This window comes from Diadema antillarum, unplaced genomic scaffold, assembly GCF_040938485.1.
Source record: "Diadema antillarum isolate AM-2024a unplaced genomic scaffold, OU_Dant_1.0 scf00000164, whole genome shotgun sequence".
Taxonomy (NCBI): Eukaryota; Metazoa; Echinodermata; class Echinoidea; order Diadematoida; family Diadematidae; genus Diadema; species Diadema antillarum.
Window position 1 is genome coordinate 183178 of NW_027271053.1, and position 25745 is coordinate 208922.

The 25745-nt window shown below is 39.1% G+C and overlaps 2 protein-coding genes across 2 annotated transcripts in view; both read right to left on the reverse strand.

Moving 5' to 3' along the window:
* LOC139722400 (adhesion G protein-coupled receptor L2-like) overlaps positions 1–25745 on the reverse strand; it is a 91424-nt gene that overhangs the window by 48743 nt on the left and 16936 nt on the right. The window contains exon 5 of the mRNA XM_071633706.1: positions 23006–23122. Coding sequence (XP_071489807.1) covers positions 23006–23122 — 117 coding nt within the window. The remainder of the gene's footprint in view (positions 1–23005; positions 23123–25745) is intronic.
* Positions 7311–11860, reverse strand: LOC139722398 (uncharacterized). Its single transcript, XM_071633705.1, has one exon. The coding sequence runs from the start codon at positions 11570–11572 to the stop codon at positions 10322–10324; it is 1251 nt and encodes a 416-aa protein (XP_071489806.1). The 5' UTR covers positions 11573–11860; the 3' UTR covers positions 7311–10321.

Consider the following 25745-nt stretch of genomic DNA (forward strand, 5'->3'; position numbering starts at 1 on the left):
ATATGAGCGACTTTGGCTATTCTGAGATTTATGAATCAAGACTTTTATGTGGTGACTGCATGAAACGGACTGCAGAAGGGAAAGCCAGGGAGTGTTTGTTCCCAGCCAAAGCCAATCTGATTTCAGAGATGGCCGTCTGGGTAATGGGCAGCAGCAGTTCAAGGCCAAATAATATGTTTTCATCCAAAACAACCATTTCTCCACCCTCACACCCCCCCCCCCCCCCAAAGACTAACCCCCTGTTCAGACGCAAGCCAGTTTATGCCAAAACTCGATGAAGAAACGACGTATAAAGAATCATCATATAGCCGTTAGACCGTTCACACGCTAATTTCGACCATTCTGGAAAAACGTCGCATAGCTGTGCAGTTTCTCATTGCGCATATTGTTATGGTCATGAGTGACAGGTACAAGGTCACTTTTCGTGCTCGCTCCCATTAAGCCCCGCCCAATTATACCGTTCTATGGTCGCCATATGTTCAGACGCACAATGGACACGATGGAATGCTGATTCTAGTTCTAGTTTGAGATCTAGTTTGAAACGATACTCTGACCGTCGTTTCGCTATACGTCGTTTCGTTAGTCAGCGTTCAGACGTATAAATTAATTGTATAGCTATACCGTTTTGGTATAGCTATACCGTCCTAGTATAAATTTTTTGCGTCTGAACACCCTGAGAAAGAGGAGGGAGAGAGGGGGAGAAATGTATTGGACCTGTTGTTTTTCTTGTTGGTATCAAGGGGGCTTAGGGCTAGTTCCTATTATGGAAAATTATTTTTGCCTTGCTTGTGTGGTGTACATTTAACACATCAAGTCAGAATGGTTTGTTGGATCAGTACAAGACACACAAGCTGTACAACTATGAAAGTTACAAAATCATATCAAAATGGTGTCCATAGCCATCTGAGGATACCACTGTAATTCCTGTACATCTCCTCTAAATATCAAAATCCGCCATATGCATACTCTACTACAATTAAATGTAGGAAAGTCAGAACGCAACCTCCTAAACAAGATATACTATAAGCATTACATTGCATGACTGCATTTGGCCCCATAACAACTGTACATATTAGTAACCTTTTCCTATTTGAATATGGACAATCGGTTGACAAAAAGACAATCAGTAGACCGAAACCTAATTAATTTCTCCCTTTCAACATAAATGACTAGAGCAAACGTTAGCTTTTAAACTGGCATGCGCCTTATAAATGAAGCTCTTAACTTTTAAATGCTGTAAGACTTGTTATTTCACGAGGGTTTAATCTTTGCGAATATCATTGTTGGACCACGACTTTAATGACATGCTAAAATGTTGTCATGCACTAGGGTAATGGTGCATTATGATAGCATTGGTGTCAATTCGCAAAAACAACATCTCGCAAAAATGTCCATGATATCCTCATTTGCGAAAGTATCTGCACATGAAATAAAAACAGCTTAAACTGAGTGAATGAAAGTGTGAATGTGAACAGGGCATCCAACACAGAATATCAAAATGAGAAAAACGAGTTTTGTAGCTGGGAGTCATTTAAGGGCAAGGTGTAAATGAACTCCTGCACGGCTATTTACAGGGCAAATCAAAGCCCCGAGCGACATCTCTCCTAAACTTCTTATCAAGCTCCGATCAAATTCGGCAAGATTGATGTGCGATGCGAATGCCTCATTACGTACCCCTGCTTCCCTAAAGATGTCATGGTCTTAGTAGCAGAAAGACTTAACTTTCTTGAAAGAACGTATCACAGATAGAACATGTCCACAACTACAACAGAATGTAAATGGTTCATGGAAAAAAACTGTCTCTGCAAACTTTGCCATACCTATATCTTAAAAGATTTCAAATCTAAAAGGGGAGGTGATTAAAAGATACAGAACTTCAAAACACTACAGAGCCGAAACATCAACAAATGCACAGTTTTTACTGAGCAAACTACAGCATGTTGTCAAACTAAATCTAATCTGTGACACCATGGTACGGTTTGTACAAGAGTACTAAAGGCATGCAGTAACATACTGTACATACCAAGTACTGTATACATACAATGCTTTGCAAATTAATGTCATAATTCATCTGAATAATTAATTTCTCATTCATCTGAATAACCTGTCTACTACTTTTGGTCCGACATAACTATAACCCCTTCAATATCGGTAGGATTACAGCAGCAGTAGCACAGAAATTTTGCAAGGAATTTAAAGGGGGAAACATTCCATGGTAAACAGGCTTGCATGTAAAGGGTTTGATAGTGACTATATAGGTCTATTTCCAGTATCATGTGATTCATACAAAAAAAATATATCCTGATAAAATTTGCAGTATGAAGAAGCCATCAATTGTTCAGTTACCTTTCAATTTTCCCCTTATTTCCCAGGAATGTTCTGCCTGTCTGTCATATTCTTTCTCTTTCTTAGGGGGGAGGGGGGATTTACAGCATTTCATATTCAATTGCTTCCCAAATCCATTATCACTCTAATCTACAGAGAGAAGACTAAATTTCAAAGGCCAGAAATAGTTTCAGACAGGTGGTCATAATCTTGCCAAAAACCTTCCTCTCATAATTCTCAATATGTCTGGCCCGACCACAATTTTTCTTTCGTCTGATAGGCTACTGCTAAACCTCCCTGTTCCTAAAATGCGGGGGACTTGGATATTTTCCAACCCAACATCAATCGTGCCTATCCCAACTCGGTTGGAGTGGTTGAAGCGGTTTTACCAATGGACAGAAACTGAAAGAGAGTGACAAGTCGCAGGAACATAGGCCAGAGATTGTAACAAACTTGTCACAGTATGTCTGTGTGTGTGTGTGTGTGTGGGGGGGGGGGGGAGGGAGAGCAGGGCTGGCCTGGGCTGAGGTAAAGAAGCCAGCAATGGATCGATCGTATCTCAACCTGACAACGCTCGATTCTTGTGAGTCACATTCTCATGGCAGCCGATGACCAGGGGGAGAAGTGGCATGCCATGGGAGTGGGGTGGGGTGAGGCTGAGGGGGAAGGGGGTTACTTCCTTATGATTCCTGACAAGGGAGAGAAATGGCAGGTCATGGGGTGGGGAAGGGGGGGATGGGTTTACTTCCTCCTGATTCTCATACCCTATGCCTCAACATGCTTCTAACTTCCAACACCTGGGGCCTGTTTCATAAAGAGTTGCGATTGATCTTACGCTCGATTTATTGAGCATAACTTGGTGAATCGAGCATAAGTTCAATATTGAGCATAAGCCCTGTTTCATAAAGAGACTTACGCTTGATTTCAAGAAAAAAATCAAGCGTAACTTTCAGTAGATTGAGCGTAGATTGAGCGATCAATAGCAAAGTTGTTTATGAAATGCAATTTGCTAATGATCGCAACTTACGCTCAGTCTTATGAAACAGGCCCCTGGGATAGATATAGCCATGCTCGGCAAAAAAAAAAAAATAATAATAATAACAAAATGAAGTAAAATAAAAATAAATAAAACAAAGTAAAACAAAATGCCTTCATCTGGTTTGGCCTCTTTATCATTCATCCATGTACCTTAGCATGGACCACAGTCCCACTCCTATACAATCCATGCCATATCACTGTGAAAACTTGGTTGCTCCAACTCTGTCATTCTGCACTTCCATCAGAGTTGCAGCTCCCCTCCCTCGCAGATTACAGACGACAGGAACGGAAATTTGCTCAATCACGTTGAATCATTAAAGCTATTTTGCAGCTCCAATATGGCACCTACCAGACAAGTCGGACCGTTTATCTCCCGGCAGCCAAAATAAAGTAAAACACAGTCAGAGCTACACACCATGTAATCTGACTAACTACACCTAAATCCTCACACAGTCTTTAAAAAAAATGTCAGTGCTCTGATATCACATGAACTCTGGTTAAAATAAGGAAGGCTTGGGACAGAAAGATACCCTTACCCAGTGAATTTTCTTCTCTTTCAACACTTCGGCCTGGATTATTTGATAAAAATAATACAGGCATATCATGCTCGTCAAATTATAAAATGGAAGGGATTTACTATACATGGAGAATCAGAAGCATTTTGAGGTTGCTACGCAGTGGTTTACTACAACTAAACATAAAATGTAACTTCAAAATTGGTTCATCACAATTTCAAATATGGAAAGTCTTCAATTGTAGGGCAATGGTGCCAGAATGACTAAAAATATCAGAGAGTGAAAAGGACATATGAAACAAGACCTCACTACCTGTGACATACACTGTATGTCAAAGAAATGGGGGCCATAACAACCACAACTTAAAGGCTCTCTGGGACTATGTGGTAATGTCACGACAACAGGTAAAAACAAAGCACTTCCTAAAGGCTGCTCCCATCTCCAGGGCAACCATTCTTACGTGAATCTCTGGAGCACATCAAGAGAAAAGCTCCAGCCGGGGCGAGTTTTCTCGGCCTTCAGACGGTCTAGACAGGCGAATTCATTCCAAATCCCTCTAGAGTATACGGAACCGATTTTAGCATCGGTGAAAAATCCATTCTCTGGGGGCACAACATTCGCACCATTTTGAAGTCACCTGTTTAAACAGGGGGAAATGAGTGCCTACATTTTCCTGAAAAAAAAAGAAGAAGAAGAAATGTGCTTTCCATCTTCCTGTAGCTATTCATTAACCATGTTAACAACTGCAGGATGCGAGGATGAAAGGATTGTTCCTGTGTAATGTCAGACAGGGAGTCTCCCCGAGCCGTGTCTCTTTTGACGATGCTAGCAAAAAATTGGTAGCGGCAAGGAAGTGTCGACCTTCATTAAGCTCTCTTCCATCAGACCCGTGGAGAGATCATAAAATGACATGTCCACTGCAAGCCATTTCAATCTGACGGGAGAGGGCAAAGATTCCCCCCCCCCCCTTCCCCTTCCCCCTTCCAATTCATGACAGGGGTTCATGCCAGATACGGGACAACATGGCGATGACAAGGCGAAATTGAAAAATCATACCCCACCGTTCATTAATGAAATGGAAGATTACCTCTTAGAAATTCAAGAGATATTTTGAAAATGCTGTGTAAGAAATAAATGAAAAAGCACCAGATGATGAATGAGTTTTCTGTCAATGTACAAGTAAGATGTGTCTTTATGATGAAAAAAAAACCCTGCAAAAACAGAGTACTAAATTCCATTTTACTTAGGCTTTCATGGTGGTGAAGGTGAAAATGATGGTGGTGGTGATGATAATGATGACAATGATGGTACTGGCACTGGTGGTGATGGTGATGATTTAAATGATGCTGCAAAGTATGAAAACCAACAACTGTCATAATGATAATAATAATAATAATAATAATAATAATAATAATAATAATAATAATAATAATATTAATAATATTAATAATAATAATAATAATAATAATAATAATAACAACAACAATAATAATGATAACGATAATAATAATAATAATAATAATAATAATAATAATAATAATAATAATAATAATAACAATGATAATAACAATAGTAATAATAATATCAATAATAATAATCATCATCATAATCATAATAACAATAATAATGATAATAATAATAACAATAATAATATGAAACTATATTGCACCAAATCCACTCTGTATGAGTGCTCAAAGTGTATACTGTACATACTATTATTATCTCGGTCTCTGGATACATAATTCCCTGCGAGCACTGACAGTGCTCACTCTCCACTCCCTGGGGAGAATTCCAGCCAGTTGCCATTCTACAGGCGCATACATGCTGATCGACCAACATTAACATTCTCATCCTACCGGGTACCCATTTATACTCCTGGGTGAGAGCAGCAATATGGATAAAGTGCCTTGCTGAAGCCAAGGCACTTTTATAAAAACACAGATTACCAATTATATGAAAATCTGACACTGGCGTTGACTCATACTACTTATATTATTTTGACGAACCCAAAACAACATCATAATCCATTTAATGGTATCAGATCCTCAATCAGCATACAGTCCATTGCCAATCAAGATGGTGCTAAGATAAGGGGCTTGAGAGTTGATAAGCTGTAACCTGGCTGGAAACATGGATAAGTTTTGGTTTTGAGAGGCTCACAGTTTTGACTTCCTATTGGGTACAAATTGATGTCTGAATAAGCCCTCTTGAAAACTGATCACTTCCAGTTTCAACCAGACCCCTCGGCCAGAAATATTTGGCATCTTCACTACTGTACTTTCACCCCATCCCGCAAAAGGCACAAATTGAATATTTAAAGAAAATAATAGTTCCTTGATTGACAACCTCAGCAGATTTCGAAAGCGATAATGACAGTGATAGAGATCTCAGGAAGTACTCTTACCTCTTAACTCTGAGGATTGCTGGCAGAGTATGGACAACCAGAAGAAAACAACAGTTAGGTTCACACGCTGTTCCTAAATTTAGGTCAAAAACTTAAAACTCTAGATGATTAGTTTGTAGTTTAGCACCGTGTGAACGCACTCAAAAGTTAGCAATCTTAAAGATTAGTTGATGCTTAGAACCACAAGACATCTCAGGGTTTGTAAACGCTCTCTCCTTGAGCCACTGGAGGTCCCCACTCGTAGTTTCGCTCCATGTGGACACAATAATCAACGAGCTTGTGCGTTAGCGTGAACCTCGGTATAATCATCAAGTGGGATTCGCTTGTAAGTTGTAACTTAAAGTTTAGATGTGCGTGTGAACCCACGTCATGATGTCATGAGTGGAGCTAATCATCGACAGTTTAGTTTTCAATCTAAACTTCAAGTTTGGCAACTGTGTGTGAACGTAACTGTCGTCTGATCTTACTCCAGGGAATTGGCAATTTTATATACCTTTCTTTACTTTTGTTTGTTTTTGTTTATTGTTTGTGTTTTGTCTTGAAAAAGTATTTGATCAATGCTAGCTTTAAACATGCTGGTCAGTTATCAGATAAATTGAGTGATGTATCACTTATTCCTCTTCTGCACGCGGAATTTGTGGCGCCTGTCATCAACAGACGTAATTATAAATAGAAAGATTAAATGAGAACTTACCTGTTTGAAATTTGATCTTTATTTTACGAGGGAGTTGTAGGAAGAGAATACATTGAGAGACCCGCTTTGCGCACGCGCAGTCATTTTTCGAAGCATCAAATGTGGCTGCTGGATATTTGAAAGATTATGGAGAACTTTGCTTCAAGTTTGAAAACTTTGGGAGGGAGAGGAGGGAATGTATTCTCTTCCTACAACTCCCTCGTAAAATAAAGATCAAATTTCAAACAGGTAAGTTCTCATTTAATCTTTCTATTTTACTTCTGGAGTCTCCGAAAGAGACTACATTGAGATTTTGAAGCCCAGCAGCCATATTTGTAAGAGGATAACAGAAATGACTATGAATTGTCATTTACCAAAAAGGGTAAATTGTTTACCTTGTCTGGTCATTTCTTTAGTAGAGCAGTTGTGAGACACTTGCTCCCATCATCGAGCAAGGGTTTGCTGTAGAACTTTCTGAACGTCTTTTCATTCGTCCAGCCTGCCTTCTCAAGGATAAACGAAACTGGCAAGTCTGCTCTGTGTGCAGCTGACGTCGCAGCTGCTCTTGTTGAGTGAGCCTTATATTTTGAAGTGTCGATTCCTGCCGCTGTCATAACATCTTTGATCCACCTGGAGATGGTTTGTGACGTAACTTTCGCATGGGGTCTGCGGAAACTAATAAAGAGCCGACGCTCTTGACCTCGAATTTCCTCAGTCCTCCGTATGTAGGCTTTGATGTAGTTGACAACGCACAATCGACGATCTGGAGGGTAGGCTCTCATGCTCAGTGTGTAGCCAGCGTTTCCCGGCCTATTTTGTTTCAGTAGCTCGCTGAAATGAAATGTAACTGATGATCCCTTGAGTATCATGTTGTCCAAATTCAGGAGCTGCAACGACTGTGCTCTCTGTGTTGAGATGAGAGCCATGAGCATGCATAGCTTTTTGGTGAGATCTCGTAGGCTCAGTGCATTTGCCAGTGACAGCTTTCTGAGATAGCAAAACACAATATTTACATCCCAAGTATCTACATACCGAGGTCTTGGGGTTCGGAGATGGAAAACTCCCTTCATAAATCTTGATATCAAAATGTTGTTCCCAACTGTAGAGGCACCATCCTCAAGAACTAGGAATGATGCGAGCGCACTTCTTGCTGTGTTGAGTGCATTGTATCCAAGACCTCCTACATGAAAAAGCTCACTAAGAAATTCTAAAACAAACTGAACACTAGAGTGAAGATGGCTTTTCTTCTTACTCTTGCAAAAGTCTTTCCACTTCTTTATGTACACACAATATTGCTTCTGGGTAGAGGCTCTCCAAGAGGCGGCCAAAATGTCCACAATTTCCTTCTTTAGTCCTGTCCTTTCGAAGGGCTGCCGCATAACCTGCAACAGAGAAGATCAATTCGATCATACAAGGGATGTGGTTCATGCGTTACAGGTTGCGTTAATAGGTTCCTACTCCTTGTAATTAGCACTGCTTCACCCTTTAACATCCTTTTCAGCTTAGGAAACCATGCCTGTGTGGGCCAATTTGGCACTACCATTATGCCTTCAGCTCTATCTGTCCTAATTTGTTGAAGACATCTTGGGATGAGACAGAAAGGGGGAAAGGCATAGAATTTGAATTCTCCCCAATCCAACGTAAATGCATCTACGGCTTCTGCATTTGGATCTGGCAACCAAGTGACATATCTCTCAAGTTGGTTGTTTAGTCTGGACGCAAAGAGATCAATGTCTGGAAGCCCAAAAACTGAAACTAGTTTGTTAAAGGCTTGCTTGTTAAGCATCCATTCATTTCGGTCACTGAACTTTCTAGACCTGCTGTCTGCCTCAGTGTTCTCACTCCCTGGAAGGTGTGCTGCAGTAACCCAAATATTACGTTCCATGCACCACCTCCAGATGTCTCTAGCTGCACTGTCACAGTCCTTGGACTTAATACCCCCCATGTTATTCAAATAAGCAACTGCTGTTGTGTTGTCTGACCTAAGGAGGACATGAACATCATGTAAAGAAGAGCAAAAGGACTTCAGTCCAAACCCGGCTGCCAATGTTTCCAGGTAATTGATATCATTCTTTCTAGCTCTTTCCATTTCAAGCTCGTTCCATCTGCCTCCTGTTTCAATGGACAGATTTGTGGCTCCCCAACCAAGCCCACTAGCGTCTGTACGCAGCTCAAGTGTAGGTCTGTTACGCTTAATTGGTGCACACTCCTCAAAGACATGATTAATCCACCATTTGAGCTCTTCTTTCCCTTCTAATGACAGCTTCATAGGTCTGTCAAAATGGCCTTTGTTAGCTTTAAGGGCGGCAATTTTGTCACGTTCTAGGCATCTGTAGAAAAGAGGGCCATGTTGGACTCCAGGGAAAGTAGCTATTATCTTCCCGATAACATGTGACACCTGCCTGATTGTGGGTCTAGTATTGTCAAGCAAATCTGAACAGACTGTGATAATGTCCTGCATTTTCTCTTCTGGCAGGGAGATAGTCATATCACCAGTGTGCAGCTTAAACCCTAGGAATGTGAGCTCTTGTTGGGGTTCTAGCATAGATTTCTCCTCGTGGACTACGAAACCTAGTTCAGACAGGAGATTTGTGGTTGCACGTACAGCCTCCTTTGCTTGTTCTATTGACTCTCCGATAATGAGAGTATCATCAAGGTAGCCTAATACTATGTGCCCCATTTCTCTCAGTGTAGAGAAAACAGGTTTCATGAGCTTGGTGAAAAGTCTGGGCGCTGTGCTGAGCCCATTTGGTAGGACTTTGAACCTGTAAAATTTCCCTTGCCATGGAAATTTCAAGAATTTTCTGTGTTCAGTGTCAATTGGGATGGAGTAGTAAGCATCTCGGAGGTCGACTGAGGCTAGGAAATCTCCTGGGGAGATTAAAAGGGCAGCTGTATGAATGTTATCCATTTTGAAGTGTTGTATGTTCACACACTTGTTCAAATCTGTCAAATCAAGTATTAGTCGAACACCCCCATTTTTCTTGGGTCGTGTGAAAATGTTTGAGAGAAATTCTCCTTCTTCATGACCACATTCTTCGATAACATTCTTAGTCAGTAAGCTTGCGATCTCTCTGTCAATACAAGCTGAATTGTGCTGGTTAGGTTTGTATGGAATGAAGGGCTTATCCCTCCTAGGGGGCATACATGCTTCTTCAAATTCAATTTTGTAACCCCTGATTGCTGCCAAAATAAATGGATCAGCTGTGATTTGGCACCATCGCCTGTAAAAAAGCCTCACTCGACCTCCGACTGCCACTGGAGCTTTCTTTGGAATACATTGCACACACGTACAAATACATTGGGGAATGCAGGTATGATCATGATGTGAATCGAAACTACCTACCTCTTTGGGTATGCTGGTAGTTATTTCTTGCGCTGCATTGGAGGCCTGTGCTGTGGAGCCTGTTGTGGGGGGCGGCTCGCTGTGCGGGGTGGTGGCTGCTTGCTGTGACCCCACTGTGGGCGCTGACCTAAAAAAGGCCTGCTACTACCGCCGGCTGTTGGTCTGTGTGTTGAGGCAGCTGAACTTGCAGTCCAGCCAGCACTTCTGTATTGTCGCTTGGAGAAAGCTGCTCCCCTGTACGGGTGGTACGTGCTAGACTGTGGCCGCGAAATTGGGTTTCTCATCACCCCTGATGCAGCTTTCTGCTCCTCTTTGAGATCTTTCATTCTCTTTCCCAATTCATCCCCGAATAGGAATTTAGTGACGGGAGTGGAAGGTTTGCAAAGATGAGAGTAAGTGGCTGCCATGTCCGGCTTGATAAGCTCTTTCCTCAACGAATTGAGTTCAAAATTGGCATTGCACAGCAACGCCAATGCGTCCTGCTGTGTGTCAGTCAGCCGAGGTGATGGGAAGGACTGTATTAGCGCGCTCAGGCCCTTCGTCAGCGACTTCTGCACACGCTGTAACTTGGCATCTCTACTGCGTGTGTGTTGCGGTAGGTTATCCCAGATCGGGCCGTTCACCTTCGGTGTAGCGAGGTAAGCACAGTTGCTCGGGGCTGGATACTTAGATACCGTCTCTTCCAACACTTTTTCTTCTAGCGGGTGGCTTATGAGGTAAGTAGTAGAGCTGGCTAAGTCCTCGTCTACCGGTAGCCCTGTATCACCCGGCTTGGCAAATTTTGCTGCGAGAACGGGAATTTCTTGCACGTCTGCCGCGTCTGACGCAAATTCGCCTTCTTCCCTGTTAGCTTCGCCCGTGTCACGCACGTGCGGCTCCCCGCACTGTTGAAAATCAGTTTCCATAGGAATTTCACACTGTCCGGCGCTGTGCGCCTCATCGTACGCCACAAAATGGCGCGATGCCGGTTTCGGCGGCGTGGATTTTACACTGGGCAGTGCGTCGACCACTTTACTCAGAAGATTTTCCAGTCTCAATAGTCTGTCCTCGACATCCGAGGATTTTTCGGCCGTCTTTGGGCCCTGCTTCGCTTGCGGCACTTTACCCGCCATGTTAGTACCGGAAACCGTGACCGACTTAACTAGTTTCTTTTTCGGCTTGACTTTTTTGTCTGTCGGAGGGGAACGTTCTTCGCAAACAACGTTGATGCTTTCCACTGCGCCGGGCTTAGCCGGATGATGCAGCTGTTCTTGGAGCTGTTGTGCCTCCATCACCGTAGCCACCGCGTGACTTTCGTGGAATGAGGCCGCTAGAAAAGGCTGTGCTTGCCGCCTTGCTAAGCACCGAATAATCGTTGTACGATATAGGAAGATTGCGGAATCTAAATTCCACTAACTGCTGGTTTCTAGAACCGTTAGTACCGCGAAAATGCGATAAAAGATCAGAATTTTCGACTGCGATAAGGGAACTACGTTCGAATACTCGTGCGTAGAAAAGCGATATGACTGCGCGTGCGCAAAGCGGGTCTCTCAATGTAGTCTCTTTCGGAGACTCCAGAAGTAAAATAGAAAGCTGGTATTGGAAAACTTTTAGTGCCCCTGGCTTCATACAATTGTAGACCCCTGCAGTTGTTTGGAGCACATTGTTTCATTGTAGATTTCAGGCAACATCTCTTTAAACAATGAGATTCTGCTCTCACTATTATTGGGCTTTCTGGAGGTTTTTCATGAATTTGAAGCTAATCAGGGGACAAAATGGGTCTTCCTATGTACAGAAATATACAGACTATCTGAAGAATAAATATGTATGAAAATGTATGAAGCCAGTGACATCATCACCATGACAATATCAGAACTTCTGCAGTTTTTATTTCATAATCTACATGTATGTGATTTTAATACAATATCAGGAGTCCATTCAGTCCTCATACATTTGTATCTGGTACAAATGTCTTTGCTTTGTTTTTAGCCATGGAAGGTCAACTTTTTAAAGATTTACAGAAGATAAATTTACTTGTCTCAAACTGGCTTTGATATTTGCAAGTTTAATTTTGCTCTGTCATACACAGCTTGTTCCATTTTAGTGGGTCTTGGACAATTACCCCCTGGGCAATTACCCCGACCCTTCTCCTGACCCTAAAGCCAGAGCTACCAAGTCTCACGCATTCTGAGTGAGACTCAAGCATTTAGGGGCCGTCTCACAATCTCACGCATGGCACCAATTTTTCTCACGCATCGAGGGAAGTCTGCAACTTGGGCCTACAATAATGAGCATAGCTCAAAGGATTTCCCTTGTCTTTCAAAATATGTAAAAAATAGTCACTTAGGCCTACTTGTAAGTATGCACCTGATCGCACCATTATGAGATGTCCAGTCATGAAAATCTCACTCATAAAAAATTTTTGAACTTGGCATCCCTGTAAAGCTAATCCTAATCCTAACCTTAATCCTGAACCTAATCCTAACCCTAACACAAACTTCGAACCCTAAACCTAACCCTATAACCCTAATCTTTACTCTAACCTTATCAGTAACCAGTAAATGGGGGGGGGGGGGGGGAGGAGAATTGCCCTGATGCGATTTTAGTTTACCCTTATCATGTCTGTTTAGACCAGTGCTGTATCACCTGTGAGATACAATGTATATCATGCCATCTGTACCTGCCACTTGAATGAATGCCACAGCTACAGTAGAACTCGCAAACAGGAAACTTGTCTAATAGATGTGTGTGAAGCTGTCACTTGTCACAGGGGGCGACAAACCTTCACTATAATACGTTCAATATTTAGAGCTATACAGACACGTGAGTGTGTGCATCGTTGCACGAGTGTGTCTGTTCATTGCCCATTGCAATGTGTATACATACAAGTGTACATTTTAGCAGCCCTGAGAAAAAATGTAAGTCCAACGAAACTAGCCCAATTTGCCTGCATCCAATCAAAACAGCTCTCACAATGAAGACACTTTGGGACATGACTGAGAATTATGAAAGTTATACAAACGGAGGACAGCGACCAAACCATGTATTGTTTACGACAGTAGAATTTCACAATTGAAAACCACATAACAGCTTAAAAGGTTAAGAGGGCAAAAAAAAAAAAAAAAAATCCGTCTTAGAGAATACTAAAAGAACATTGTAGAACATTCTGGCATCACATTCAAAACATGTATTCTTGTCCATTTCATTTTCACTGTGCAATACGAGAGCATATTGAACAGAACACATAGACCAATGAATGATTTCCCCATAGGCTACCATTGTTAGCGGTCATGCAATAATTATATTATATTGGATGGCTATGAATGGGATACCAGGGGATATTGCATGAGTTAGGGCCAATATTGCACGAATCGAAGATGAGTGCAATATTGACCCTAACGAGTGCAATATTCCCTGGTTTTCCATGAATCAAGGCCATCCAATATAATTATTATCATCTATACAATCAAGCAGAGCAAGCATAAACTGCACAAAATTACCCGGCTTCTACTCGTCTTTGAAGTTGACTCGGCAGTCCCAGCGCTGAAAAGGGAAAGCCCCTAAAACTGCGTATGAAACAAACAACCAGCAAGATGTTTGCGCGCTTGTGAAAAATGTAACAAAATGACGCGCACTAGTAGCAAGCGTTTGCGCATTCAGCAAGCGCTCACGCAAAAAACGAGACAGAATTGAATATCGTGTGATCTTGAATGGCAAGTAACAAAGGTAGCCTATGGGGAATTAATACGTTGGTCTATGTGATTCATTCAATAAGCTCTGATATTGAACGGTAAAAATTGAGCGGACTACAATACGCGTTTTTAATGCGCTGCTAAAACGTCCTATATAGATGATAATACATTATATTTGTTCTCATCTGTTGCATGAGCACTTGATGAGTGTGGGAACGCTTGCGACTGTACTAAGTGCACAATCAATTCTTGTTATAATTCACAGCACACAAACATCTTGCTGCTCATACGCAAGTGAAAGTCACTCTTTCTTTTTTCAGTGCAGTCAACTTCAAAGTCTAGTAGAAGTATGGTGCTTTTAAAGTATATGGTCAGTTTTACAGTAAAGGGTGTAACTTTGATGTGGCAAGGGTCAAAAATTAAAGTTGTGTTTCCATTTTTATCTTTACCTTTATTTTATATAGGAATGTCTATATTTTCAATATTTTGTCATTCCAGAGCTTAATTCTTAGGCTAAATATGAAAAATGAAGTGACTATTATGGAATTTTAGATAAATTTAGGTAAAAACAACAAGAATGTTTTGGTCACCCACAGCAACCAAATGAAGATAAATGGTGAAGGTAATGCAACTTTTCATTTGCTGTGAACATATATTTGAAATATCAAAACACTTTTCCCCCAACAGATATTCGCTCTTGCAATTATTTGGATGTGAACTTCAAATTCCAAGGTAAAAATGGTACCTGACAAACTATTTTTAAGTTAAAAGAATGTTCTAGAAGCAAGAGCCACTCTAAACATAGCCCTAAATTATCTCTTGGTAACAAACATTTATCAACCCAAATCCCAAAGAAATTTGATTATTTTTGACAAAGTTGAAATTTTCAGACTTGTGAGTTTCGGAGGCTTCAGTTAACAAACTAGTGTGTTTCGGAGGCTTCAAAACTGGTAACACAAAGTTCTAGTCCTGTATTCACTTAAAATAATAAAACTACAGTATTAGCAACTATCACTACATGCTAGAATAAGAACAAGGCATCAATAAAATGTGAATAACAGTATACAGATGTACATTTTATGGCAGTGCATAATGTTTACCCTTCATACAAATTGTACTTATTATTATAAGGAAATTGGCTTCCACAAAAGTGAATAACAAACTGTGTACACTTCGAGCAATGCTCAGTTCGAATTTATGACATTACATGAGGCAATATGATTCTAAAGGAAACTGCAACAGTAGCAATAAAAGTACACTGATTAGGAAAATCTTTTTTTTTTTTTGTGGCTTAAAGTTAGCAGCAACGCATGTTTTGGAGGCTTCATCATGACTGTTAACATGCAAAAATGGTCCATTTTAAGGTGATATGAAGTACTTTAATGCAGCTGATTGTTTCCAAATAACTAACAATGTTGTAAATAGTATTTATTTGTATGCAGAAAAAAGACTTTCCAACATATATGTTAAGAGACAAAGAAAAATATTTTAAATCTTTATGCTCAGTTGTATACATACACTGTATTTGCATATCCATGACTTTGGCAATGCAGAACATGATTAGGCTACACACATGTACAGCTGTATGCATTTGTCAAACTTTTCATCATAATGCAGTAAGAATTACTTTCAATGAGTTAGAACTGTAGCTATAGACTTAATGCAAAGATTATGTTTGCTTGCTTTATAAGTGCAGTTTGTGGGATGTATATTGACATAAACCACCCATCATAATTGTTTTTGTATGTGAAATCAATTTCAACTGTTGATGAGAAAGGGATAGAAAATAGACTATGTGATGGCATGACGGTTAGATTACAACTTAGCATTATAAAATATAGAAAGGGGAAAAAAGGCTTATAAACATTCTTTTGCATATGACCATGCCTGATACCCCCTACTATAGCTATCAAATGCAGTGATCATGGTCATAGAACAGCAATCTTAAACACCGATCAGCCATTCCATGTAAGGGTCATCATCAAACTGTCATCATCAAAATGCAGTTGGAATAATCAATATATTGGCGAAATTATCATGGAGCTCGATAGAAATTGAAATGGTCAAGATCCCATTCATCTTTTTGAATCGCCTGTTGAAAAGATAAATGTACATACCCTACCCATGACTGTGTACGAATTTGAATTTAAAAAAAAAAAATGTTGACCAAATGTATAGTTCCCTATAATATATGATAGTTAGAATTTTACTTTCTTTTTCTGTGGTATACAAGTCACCCCTGTTTCATATCATTTTGTTTTTCATTTTTTTTTAATTCTTCAAAGGCTTCTTTTTTTATAGTTATTTTATAAAATTCCAGTTAGTGTGACTCCTGTGACAGCTAGGAGGCCTGTTTTTGAAGGTACGCATTGAGAAATTGCTAACAGAACTTTTACTGTTTCTAAAAATGACAACCTTTTTAGCAAAAAATTAAAAAGCAGCAAATGTGTTTAAAAATATCTAAGTTTTTTAGAAACCCACAAGTTTGTTTTAAATAGTATATAAACCCACAGACTACAGTTTTAACCCTTTGAATTTCAAAATAGTTAGGGGCTTGTAACTTTTTCCAGAAAAGCCGGGACTGAACAGATTATAAAGATTTCAATCATTTCAATATTGTTCTTCATGAACATAACTTCTCCAGTCACCCACCCATGTAAACTACATGTATCCCATGGCAACAGGCTATTTATAAGTGGAGGTCTATATGTCATTTATAAACAATCCTATCCCAACCATTACTGTCCATTTACTGCACTGAGAACTACATCCGCAAACATGTCATAGAGTCTCACACATGTATGCGAAGAGATGTTTCGTAACACAAGTTACATTTTGTTTAATCAAAAATAGTCAAGTGGTCACTGCCAGCATGATAAAGTATGGAAAATAGGGTATAGTATCAAGATTGTGTTGCACCTTACATGCATCAGATCTGATATACAGATTGATATGAAAACCTGTCTGAATGAAGTAATCAAATGTCAAAATTCCAAAATAGTACCCTGTGATCCAAGTCACACCACAGAAATGATAATCTGCAAGATGTTAGCTATTTTCAAATCCAATCACAAATTTATTGATTAATTATTTTCCTCCAAATAAGTATTGGAAATGAAAGCCAAAGAACTTGTTAAGAAATGGAAAGCTGAAAAAGTCAAGATTTTAGTATGGCAAAAACAAATGCCATGTGAGTAACAATGGAATGGATTTGTCAATGGGTTATAAATGGACATGTAAAAGATTGTGTTTCGAAACTATTACACTCAGATGATAGTGAGTCGAAAGTGTAAAAATCCAAAAAGTATTTTCCACCATTTGCTCTGGATCATGCATAAAAGATACAACCTTAAATTCAAAAGTAATATATTTCTTAGTTAAGTGTATGCTTCCCTCTTGAATAACCATCTATTAAAGTCCTTGAATCTTCAGGACAGGAATAGTGTTCAGTTCTTTAAAAAAAAAATTGTATTTAACACTAAATAATCAAGTAATTGTTTGGTCTTCATTATCAAAGTCTAACCAGTCAAAAGAGTGATACAAATATGGTCACAACACTTCAACTTCTCTCAAGAGTAAAAATGAGTTATCCAACTTAAGAACATTGATGTATCCACAACTACTTGCTTTGTTGCACTACTGTTGCATGATGTGGGCATGCACGCAAGCTGGAAGTCACTTTCATTACTCACAATATCTAGCCTGTTTCATTGTTTCAAAAGGAAACCTACAAAATAAATGCTTTTCATACATTTAAACAACTATCTACACCTTGCTTGAGGAATCGTCAAGTCTCATTCAGTCCAAACAGTTATTTGATAGACTTAGAATAACAAAATTGTAATCAAAACATTCCATTTACATGCTGTTAAAATAAAATGAAGCCTCCGAAACATCTGGAAAATTAATTTGGTATGCCTTATGTTTTTATGAAAATCATGTATGTTATGTAGAAAGTGATGGGTAAATTGTGTCTTTTTTGGTTGATATACACTGTTTAAACATATTTGTGGGGCAACATCCTCATCTGCTAATACTTTATTGCTGAATGAAAAGGTAAGTTATGTGTGACACGTCTGCACTGTTTAAGAAAAATAGGTAAATCATATAGTAAATCTATATTGGTGGGTAAACAAAGCAGCCAGAAAACTGAATGTGATTAAATATCTTTAGATATGTCATAAGCGATCATTGGGTGGGTGAACAATAAATCTAATTTGATTTTGTCCAGAGAAAATCACAAAAATGCAGTGTTAACATCCTTTTGAAGCCTCCGAAACCACTTTTTCTCTATAAAGTGTATTAGCTCAAAAAATTATTGCAGTATCATAATGTTTTTATTATTTTTGTTGTCTGTCTATGTCTGTTGATGATTTCATGGCATAATTTGGGGCAGACACTCAAAGAATTTATCAGAAATGTCAAATTAGATGTTTTTGCTGTTTCGGAGGCTTCAATGCATCTCGGAGGCTTCACGTGTTAACGGAAAATTTGTATTGTCTCCTATTTTCAGAGAGTTTGGCGGATCTTAACTATTTTTGGTCTATTAGGTTAGGGCCCCATATCCTACATTTTGACATATAGATTAGGTCGCTTCTCTTATCTATATTCATATTATTTGACTAAACACTTTGTTTCGGAGGCTTCAAAACTGCTAACGGAAATTTCACTTGATGGAATAAAATTATCACAAAATTTCAAATAGCCCTAGAATCAAGTAAACTTTGATGTAAGTCGAAAGTTTAGCTGTACCTTACTATTTTCAGCATAAAAGAAAGTAACCAAAACACATCCACTGATCATTACTGTCCATCAAAGTTTGTAAACAATTGTTAACGGAAAATGAAGCCTCCGAAACCTCAAATTTGAAGTCATAGTATTCTAAAACAAAGGGCCAGATACAAACCAAACTAATTTGGTCATTTCAATTAACCATACAACTATGCTTTTAACATAAAAAATTAGATCTCTGCAGTTGCTGTAGAAAATTATTAACATTTCAAAAATGTTATATAAATTTCAATGCAACAAAATAGTCATTTTTAGGGTACATATGTGACTGTCAAAACAAAACGCATCAATACCTGGACCTGATTATGCTACCCAAGGTGGCTACTCATAAGGTGACTCACATGGGAAAAAATCTTTGAGATCTGTAAATCTATGTGTTCAGGGTGGGCCAAAAGGCTAAAAATTGAAAGTTACACCCTTTACCGTAAAACTGACCATATGCATTCTCTAGATTATAGGTAATAATAATGATAATTATATTGGATGCATTCTCTAGATTATAGATAATAATAATAATTATTATATTGGATGGCTTTAATTCATGGAATACCAAGGAATATTGCATTCATAAGGGGCACTATTCCCTGGTATCCCAGTCATTTCTATCGAATATCTAATATTAAACTTGGATGAGGTGACAAAGTAGAATTAAGTGGTGACCTCATCAGGCTCCTGACAATTGGTATAGACTAAAGCCTTCACAAAGATTATTAAAGTAGTGTGCTGATTCTCACAAGCAAGAGAAATTTCCCTTTTCCCTTGATACTAGTAAGCAGTGCTCTTAAAGGGCCACAGCCCAATTTCCACAAAAATTTCCCTTCATTTCCTCTAATCATGACTGCAAAAGCTGCCAATTTATTCATATTTCCCCACTACACACAATGAAATATCACAATTTATTGCATACAGATTTCTTCCCCCTTATTTTTCTTTGCCACAAAGCATTGTGAGCTGAGTCTATGGCAATGTTCCAAAGGAGTAATCCTGCGGTATACACACTGGCATTGCTCCACCATGTTTCATATTTTCAGAGTGTAAAAATAGTTAGATTTATTCCTCTTCTTCTTGAAATTGCTACAGCAAGGAGGAAAAGAGAGTTAATCTGTTGCAGGCTCAATGAGGTATGATGTTTACGAAAATGTCGTGAACACACAACCATTCAAAAGTTCACAGTGGAGGGACCAAATGAAACGGATAAATGTGCATTTATCCCGAGCTAAGATACGATCACTGTTCATGCCCCTCTTAATCCAGCCCATTCGTAACTGGAACATTTATAGCAACTCTAAATCAACTTACAGGGAGGGGCAGGGGGGGTAGAAGCAAACACTTCTGGGGGTACCTGGCCATCATCCCTTTTGCCGCAGAGAGCTCCAATCTGATTCCCAGTATCTATTCCCCTGTCGGTATCATTCCCTCATCGAAACGCCGTGCTGACGTACACGACATGCCCCATTAGGAGATTAATCAACAAGAGAGCATCCAAAATAACTCTTCCCTTTTCGCACACAGCTATCCCTCTCCCCCTCTCCCCCCCCCCCCTCTCTCTCTCTCTCTCTCTCTCTCTCACTATCAGTCTCTCACCTTCCTCTTTTCTCTCTCTCTATCTCTCTCCTTTTTTATTTCTGTCCCTCAACCCTTTCTTTCATCTCTCCCTCTCTTCCCCTTTTTCTCTCACTGCCTTCCACTTCCCCCCCATCCCTTATCCCTTGCTCCCAGAAATGGTCTTTGAACATGATTCCACAGGATCATAGCTTGAGAAAACAAACTCCAGGGTAGTTAGGACAAGACCAGTTTGATTGAAGAGGGACTGAAATGGGTGCTCAATTTCACTCAGAATTCAAAGCCAAGGGACTTCTAATAGCAACTATATGATCAGAGATATCAGCGATTCAATAAATACTTAAATATCTAGCAACATTACATTTTCCGAATACATTATTGAGTGCTTCTGAAAGATTAATGCTCCTTGTGATGCATTAATGTAATAGATTGCTGCAGCAGTTTGAGTGCTAATTTGTATAATACCCTGAGCTGGGTAAAATGTGTAATATTGAGTGAATTAAAAAACTGGAGGATATTTGTCAAACTCAATATGATAAGCACTTTTGCAAAGATCTTTCTGCTAGCAACAATGATGGACAGGGCAGCTTTTATTGTGTAGTGCCAAGATCTCTATGGTTTAAAATGAGTACCTCAATGGTTCACATTATTATTAACAACAAAAATGAAATTGTGGAACATAATTTTTGTCTGAATTTCCTGTAAAATAATAAATTTTCTAACAAAATATTCACAAGTAATTTATTGATGATTTCATTGTTGGTATTGTTACCACTTATCATTATAGTCATTGTTCCTGGATACAACTGTAGTTCTTTCAAACTAGTATGTTTCTTTCTCTTAACTGTTATTCTCAGAACAACTAGCATTCCTTTTCTCCATTTCATTTTGTTTTGGTTTGCTTTTTTTTCTGACCTGAAAGTAACCTCTGCAAATTTTTGATGGATATGGCATTTTACAATACGGGCCAGAGGGTTAGTCTAATCAATGGACCATGCAGAGTAGTGACGCCCAAAATTTGATTTGGTCAACTTTTCCCTTGTCAAGACATCAAACCCAAACCACTCTGCCAGAACCCAACACTCATAAATCTACGCAAGGAAAGCTTTAAAACAAATTAGCCGCATACACTATGGGATCGTATAGGAAACTTGATATGCATGGAGAAAAGAGTAGGCAGTGTTGTAAGGGTTTGACATATTTGTGGTCTTGAACCTTTTCTTCTATCTCTCTTTGTTTCAATGCAAGCATCTACCTGATTGACAGGCAGCTTTGTTTGGAAGCCTAACACTGATTCATAAAAATCTCACGATCTGTATGTGTGTGTGTGTGTGTGTGTGTGCGTGTGTGTGTGTGTGTGTCTAAAAGTGTGTCATGAAGACATTATCAATCATATTGTGCTTCATATTGCAGTTAAACCTCTTATGTAAGAATTGCATCAAAATAAAATCATGACTGGAATTATGCATGTCATCACATGCTGATATTCACTATTGAAAACTGCCCACAATACAATCGTGTATGATTACCCGGGAACTCAACCCCAATGAAATGTACGCCCGTTAACTGGAAGTTTTGCCACATTCTTTACCCTAGTACTAGTAAACCATGACATGTATTCAGGAAATTTTCCGCAAATAGATTGTTTTAAGAAATCATACTCTCACACTGAATCTGATATTGCTCCTTGTTACACATCTGTATGATCATATTCAAGATGTAAATACATATCAATCATAACTCATCTCCATGGCACTAATTCATAAATGCGTAAATATGAATAACACCTTGAAATATAGGCATTCCCTATAAAAAAACCTCAATCAAAATCTCCCAAAATGGCAACATAATATAATTTGCCCTGAAGTTATCAATTAAGAATCTCCTTCTCCCAGGATATCTTTTGGGAAGGAGCATAACTCTTCTGTGGCATCATATTGCATCTCATATTTCAATTAATATCATATTTCCAGTTCATATTTCTTCCACACTTTATGAGGCATTCCAGACAAAGCTATGAAATGAGTGCTTGTGATATATTTATGGGGAAAGGAATACACAAGGTATCAGGGTATCCAATTGACTTTTACAATCTGCTCTCACTTCTTTATGACAGGAAATCATTAGCACCCTTTTAATTATCTTGAGCCTTCCATCACCCTCCCCCCCCCCCCCATACCTCACTTGGAAGTTGCCCCTATTTCCCCCCAAGGCCATGTCACTAAGGAGCAAGGAGAATACCCTTTAAACCTATAAAACACCTGTCAAATGGTTTTGCATATTTCATGCCATCGCTCCATGGGGGGGGGGGGGTGCTTGTGCTCTATCACAAAGAAAAGACATTGAAGACATCTTTCCTAATGGCTACCAAATAGGAATCTGTCCAGAAAGACCACTTGTCCATAACAACCACATTTCATTTCATGTTTCCCATGAGTGAAAGGCTATGCCAGGTTTGACCATATCTATTCATATCTGTACATCTATGCTCTGCATCTATCCACCTCTATCTAGCTTTCAATCCATCCGCATTGCTACTGAAAGACAGACAGATGGACAGATTGACAGACTGTGAGAGGTACTCATCAGTGGGAGAAACAATGTTCACATACTATTATACACAATATCACATGCTAAACAACACAGTAAAAAGGACAAGATTAGCTTGGTTTCTCTTACCTGAGTGATCAGGCGGGCACGGCTGCACATCTATCGTCCCCGCAGGAGCATGTTCCCACTGAACCCCGCGTACCACCATTGGCATGCAGAAGGTAGGCTTGCGTGTCGTCATGGCAACTGTAACCGGATGAACGGAAAAAATGGATATAATTTCCTTTCAGGTCGGATTCACCTGGGCGATAACACTATGATCTGACTTTTCACTGCACAAATGTTAGTTACAGCTCTCAACAGAACAGATAAATTACATCATTTTTCAATTCAGACAAAAATATCTAATGGGAGTACTTGAGACCTAGGGCCACAAGAGTTTGTATTCTTCGCCATAAGATTATTCATTTCTAGTGTGACAGAAAAATATAGTAGAAGACTATGATAAAGTCTGTTGTTTATAAATATCATCATCTATTCCCCAAAATGAGATGAGAGAGAGAGAGAGAGAAAGGGGGAAAAGTGCCCGATAGACCACCTGATTGTGTTACCCAATTTAGAGCACCCTTTGCAATAAACTTCCTCTAAAGAATAAAGATCAGCTCACTAAATGCTACTGCAAGAGTTGAACTCATACTAACCTGTGAATCAATTTTAGGGACCATTACACACCATTCTTCTCTATCTCACCCCCCCCCCCCCCTTCTGATGTTTTATACTGATACAACTGTATTTATTAGATGATATGAAAAGTCTCTGAGTTATCATGATGCCAAATCCAAAGATAAACAGCAATCATTCAACCAGTCACTTCAAATGAGTTTATGTTAGCAGAGATGCACATCTGGCATCAGATACATAGCGTTTGAAATAAGATCTCTCAAACACATACAATTGCAGCAGTTATATAGCATGAACATCATAAATGCAACAGTAAACATGGCGCAATGTTTCACTTGAATAAGTACAGGATGTGTTAACATTTAGCTGCGCACCAATAATAAACATTATTTACATGTATGTACAAAGCATAAAGGATGCAATAAAAATAGGATGGACAATGATGACGATGATGACGGAATGTTTCACTCCTCTCGGGCTTCAGGTGTTAATGCGATCCCAACTTTTGGCATATCTAAGTTGGATGTTATTTAGTTACATGTCTGGCATATTGTGAAAAGCTGGTGAAGTGACAAAATTGTGGCTGCAAGCTCGCAGCAACAGTTAAATGTCAGCTGCATGAAACGTTGCATCAATACTGAAAACCATTTATATGACCAATTTATCAGTTACTTTATCTTGTGAGGTTCTGGATCACAAGAGGTTTAGTACCAAACATCAGGGGCTATTTTGGAGTTTGTAAGATGACTGCACATACCCAGATGGATACACAGTTCATCTGTTCAAAATGTTAAACACTGCAGATTACCCTTGCAAATATCAACAAAGTTCCCTCTTTCCCAGGGTTTAAAACAAAGTGCACCCCAACAATATGTATCTGTGACAACACTTTCAAGGGATTGTACAGTTATGGTTGAGACCTAATTTCAGGTTTCTAACATTTTTTGGTGAGATAATGAGAAACCTCTTATAAAATGTGAAAGAGCATGTAATTCTATGAGGAATTCAATGTTTATTTGATGAAAATTGGTTTTGAAATGGCTGAGATATCAAAAAAGAGCGATTCTAATAAAGTGTGGGACCCACACTTTATTACGATCGCTTTGTTTTAATTTGTTTTTTGATGTTTCAGTCATTCCAAACCCGATCTTCGTCAAATAAACTTTGAATTCCTCTTAAAAAGGTATGTTCTGTACTATATCATAAGTGTTTTCTTGGTATCTCGCAAAAAGTTAAAAACCCAATTCTCATCTCCACCAAAACTGTACTATCCCTTTAACAAATAAATTGTTCACATAAGGATTTTGAAACTTTCCATCTCTTATACACATGCACTGCATGAAATGACACATCAGTATTTAAACAAGAACATTTCATATCACACTGTGAGATCCATGATATAGATGGCAGACACTTTGATACATTAACAGAACACACATGCAATTTTATAGTAATTTATGGTCAGAACATTCATGTTTTCCAACCAGCTGCATGTGAAAATAGGCAGTCATATAAAAACATTGTTAAGATGTATGTAACCATGACAACCTGTAGCAAAGCAAATTTGATGAGTCTGTAATATGTCAGATGAAGCCACATTGGTTAAACAGAGCTGATCAATGGAAGCTGTAAGACATTAGTCCAAGCAATACGGTCAATTAGGAAAGTACAGATTGACAAACACACAAACACGTCTTAATACACTGCTCTGATCAATTAAATTCCAACACTCTTCCACTAAGTCTTTCTGTATATGCCCAACTCCATAGAACAATACATCAACACCAACTTGCTCCACTCCAACACATGCATTACAAATGAAATATATTGTACATGTATATAATATGACTGTTCTAAAGAGATGATGCATACAATTTGTTCATGCAGGTGGGCTATGATATATACACAATAAATATATCTGGATGGAACCACAAAGAATACAGAATATGACATAGGATATGCATCAACAGAAGCGTCTATTATTGCAGCAAAAATATGAAAAGCAGAATGTATTTGGTGGCACACAATAGCAGAAACACCGGTGCCAGGAGAAACACGCACAATATGTGGTAGCTATACCTATTGTGGTAGAGACAGTGGTGGGAGAAGTTGTGGGCTTTGTGGTGGTAGCGGTGGTGGTGGTAGTGACATGAAGCGTGGTAGTGGCTTCCTTAGCTGGGTAGGTTGT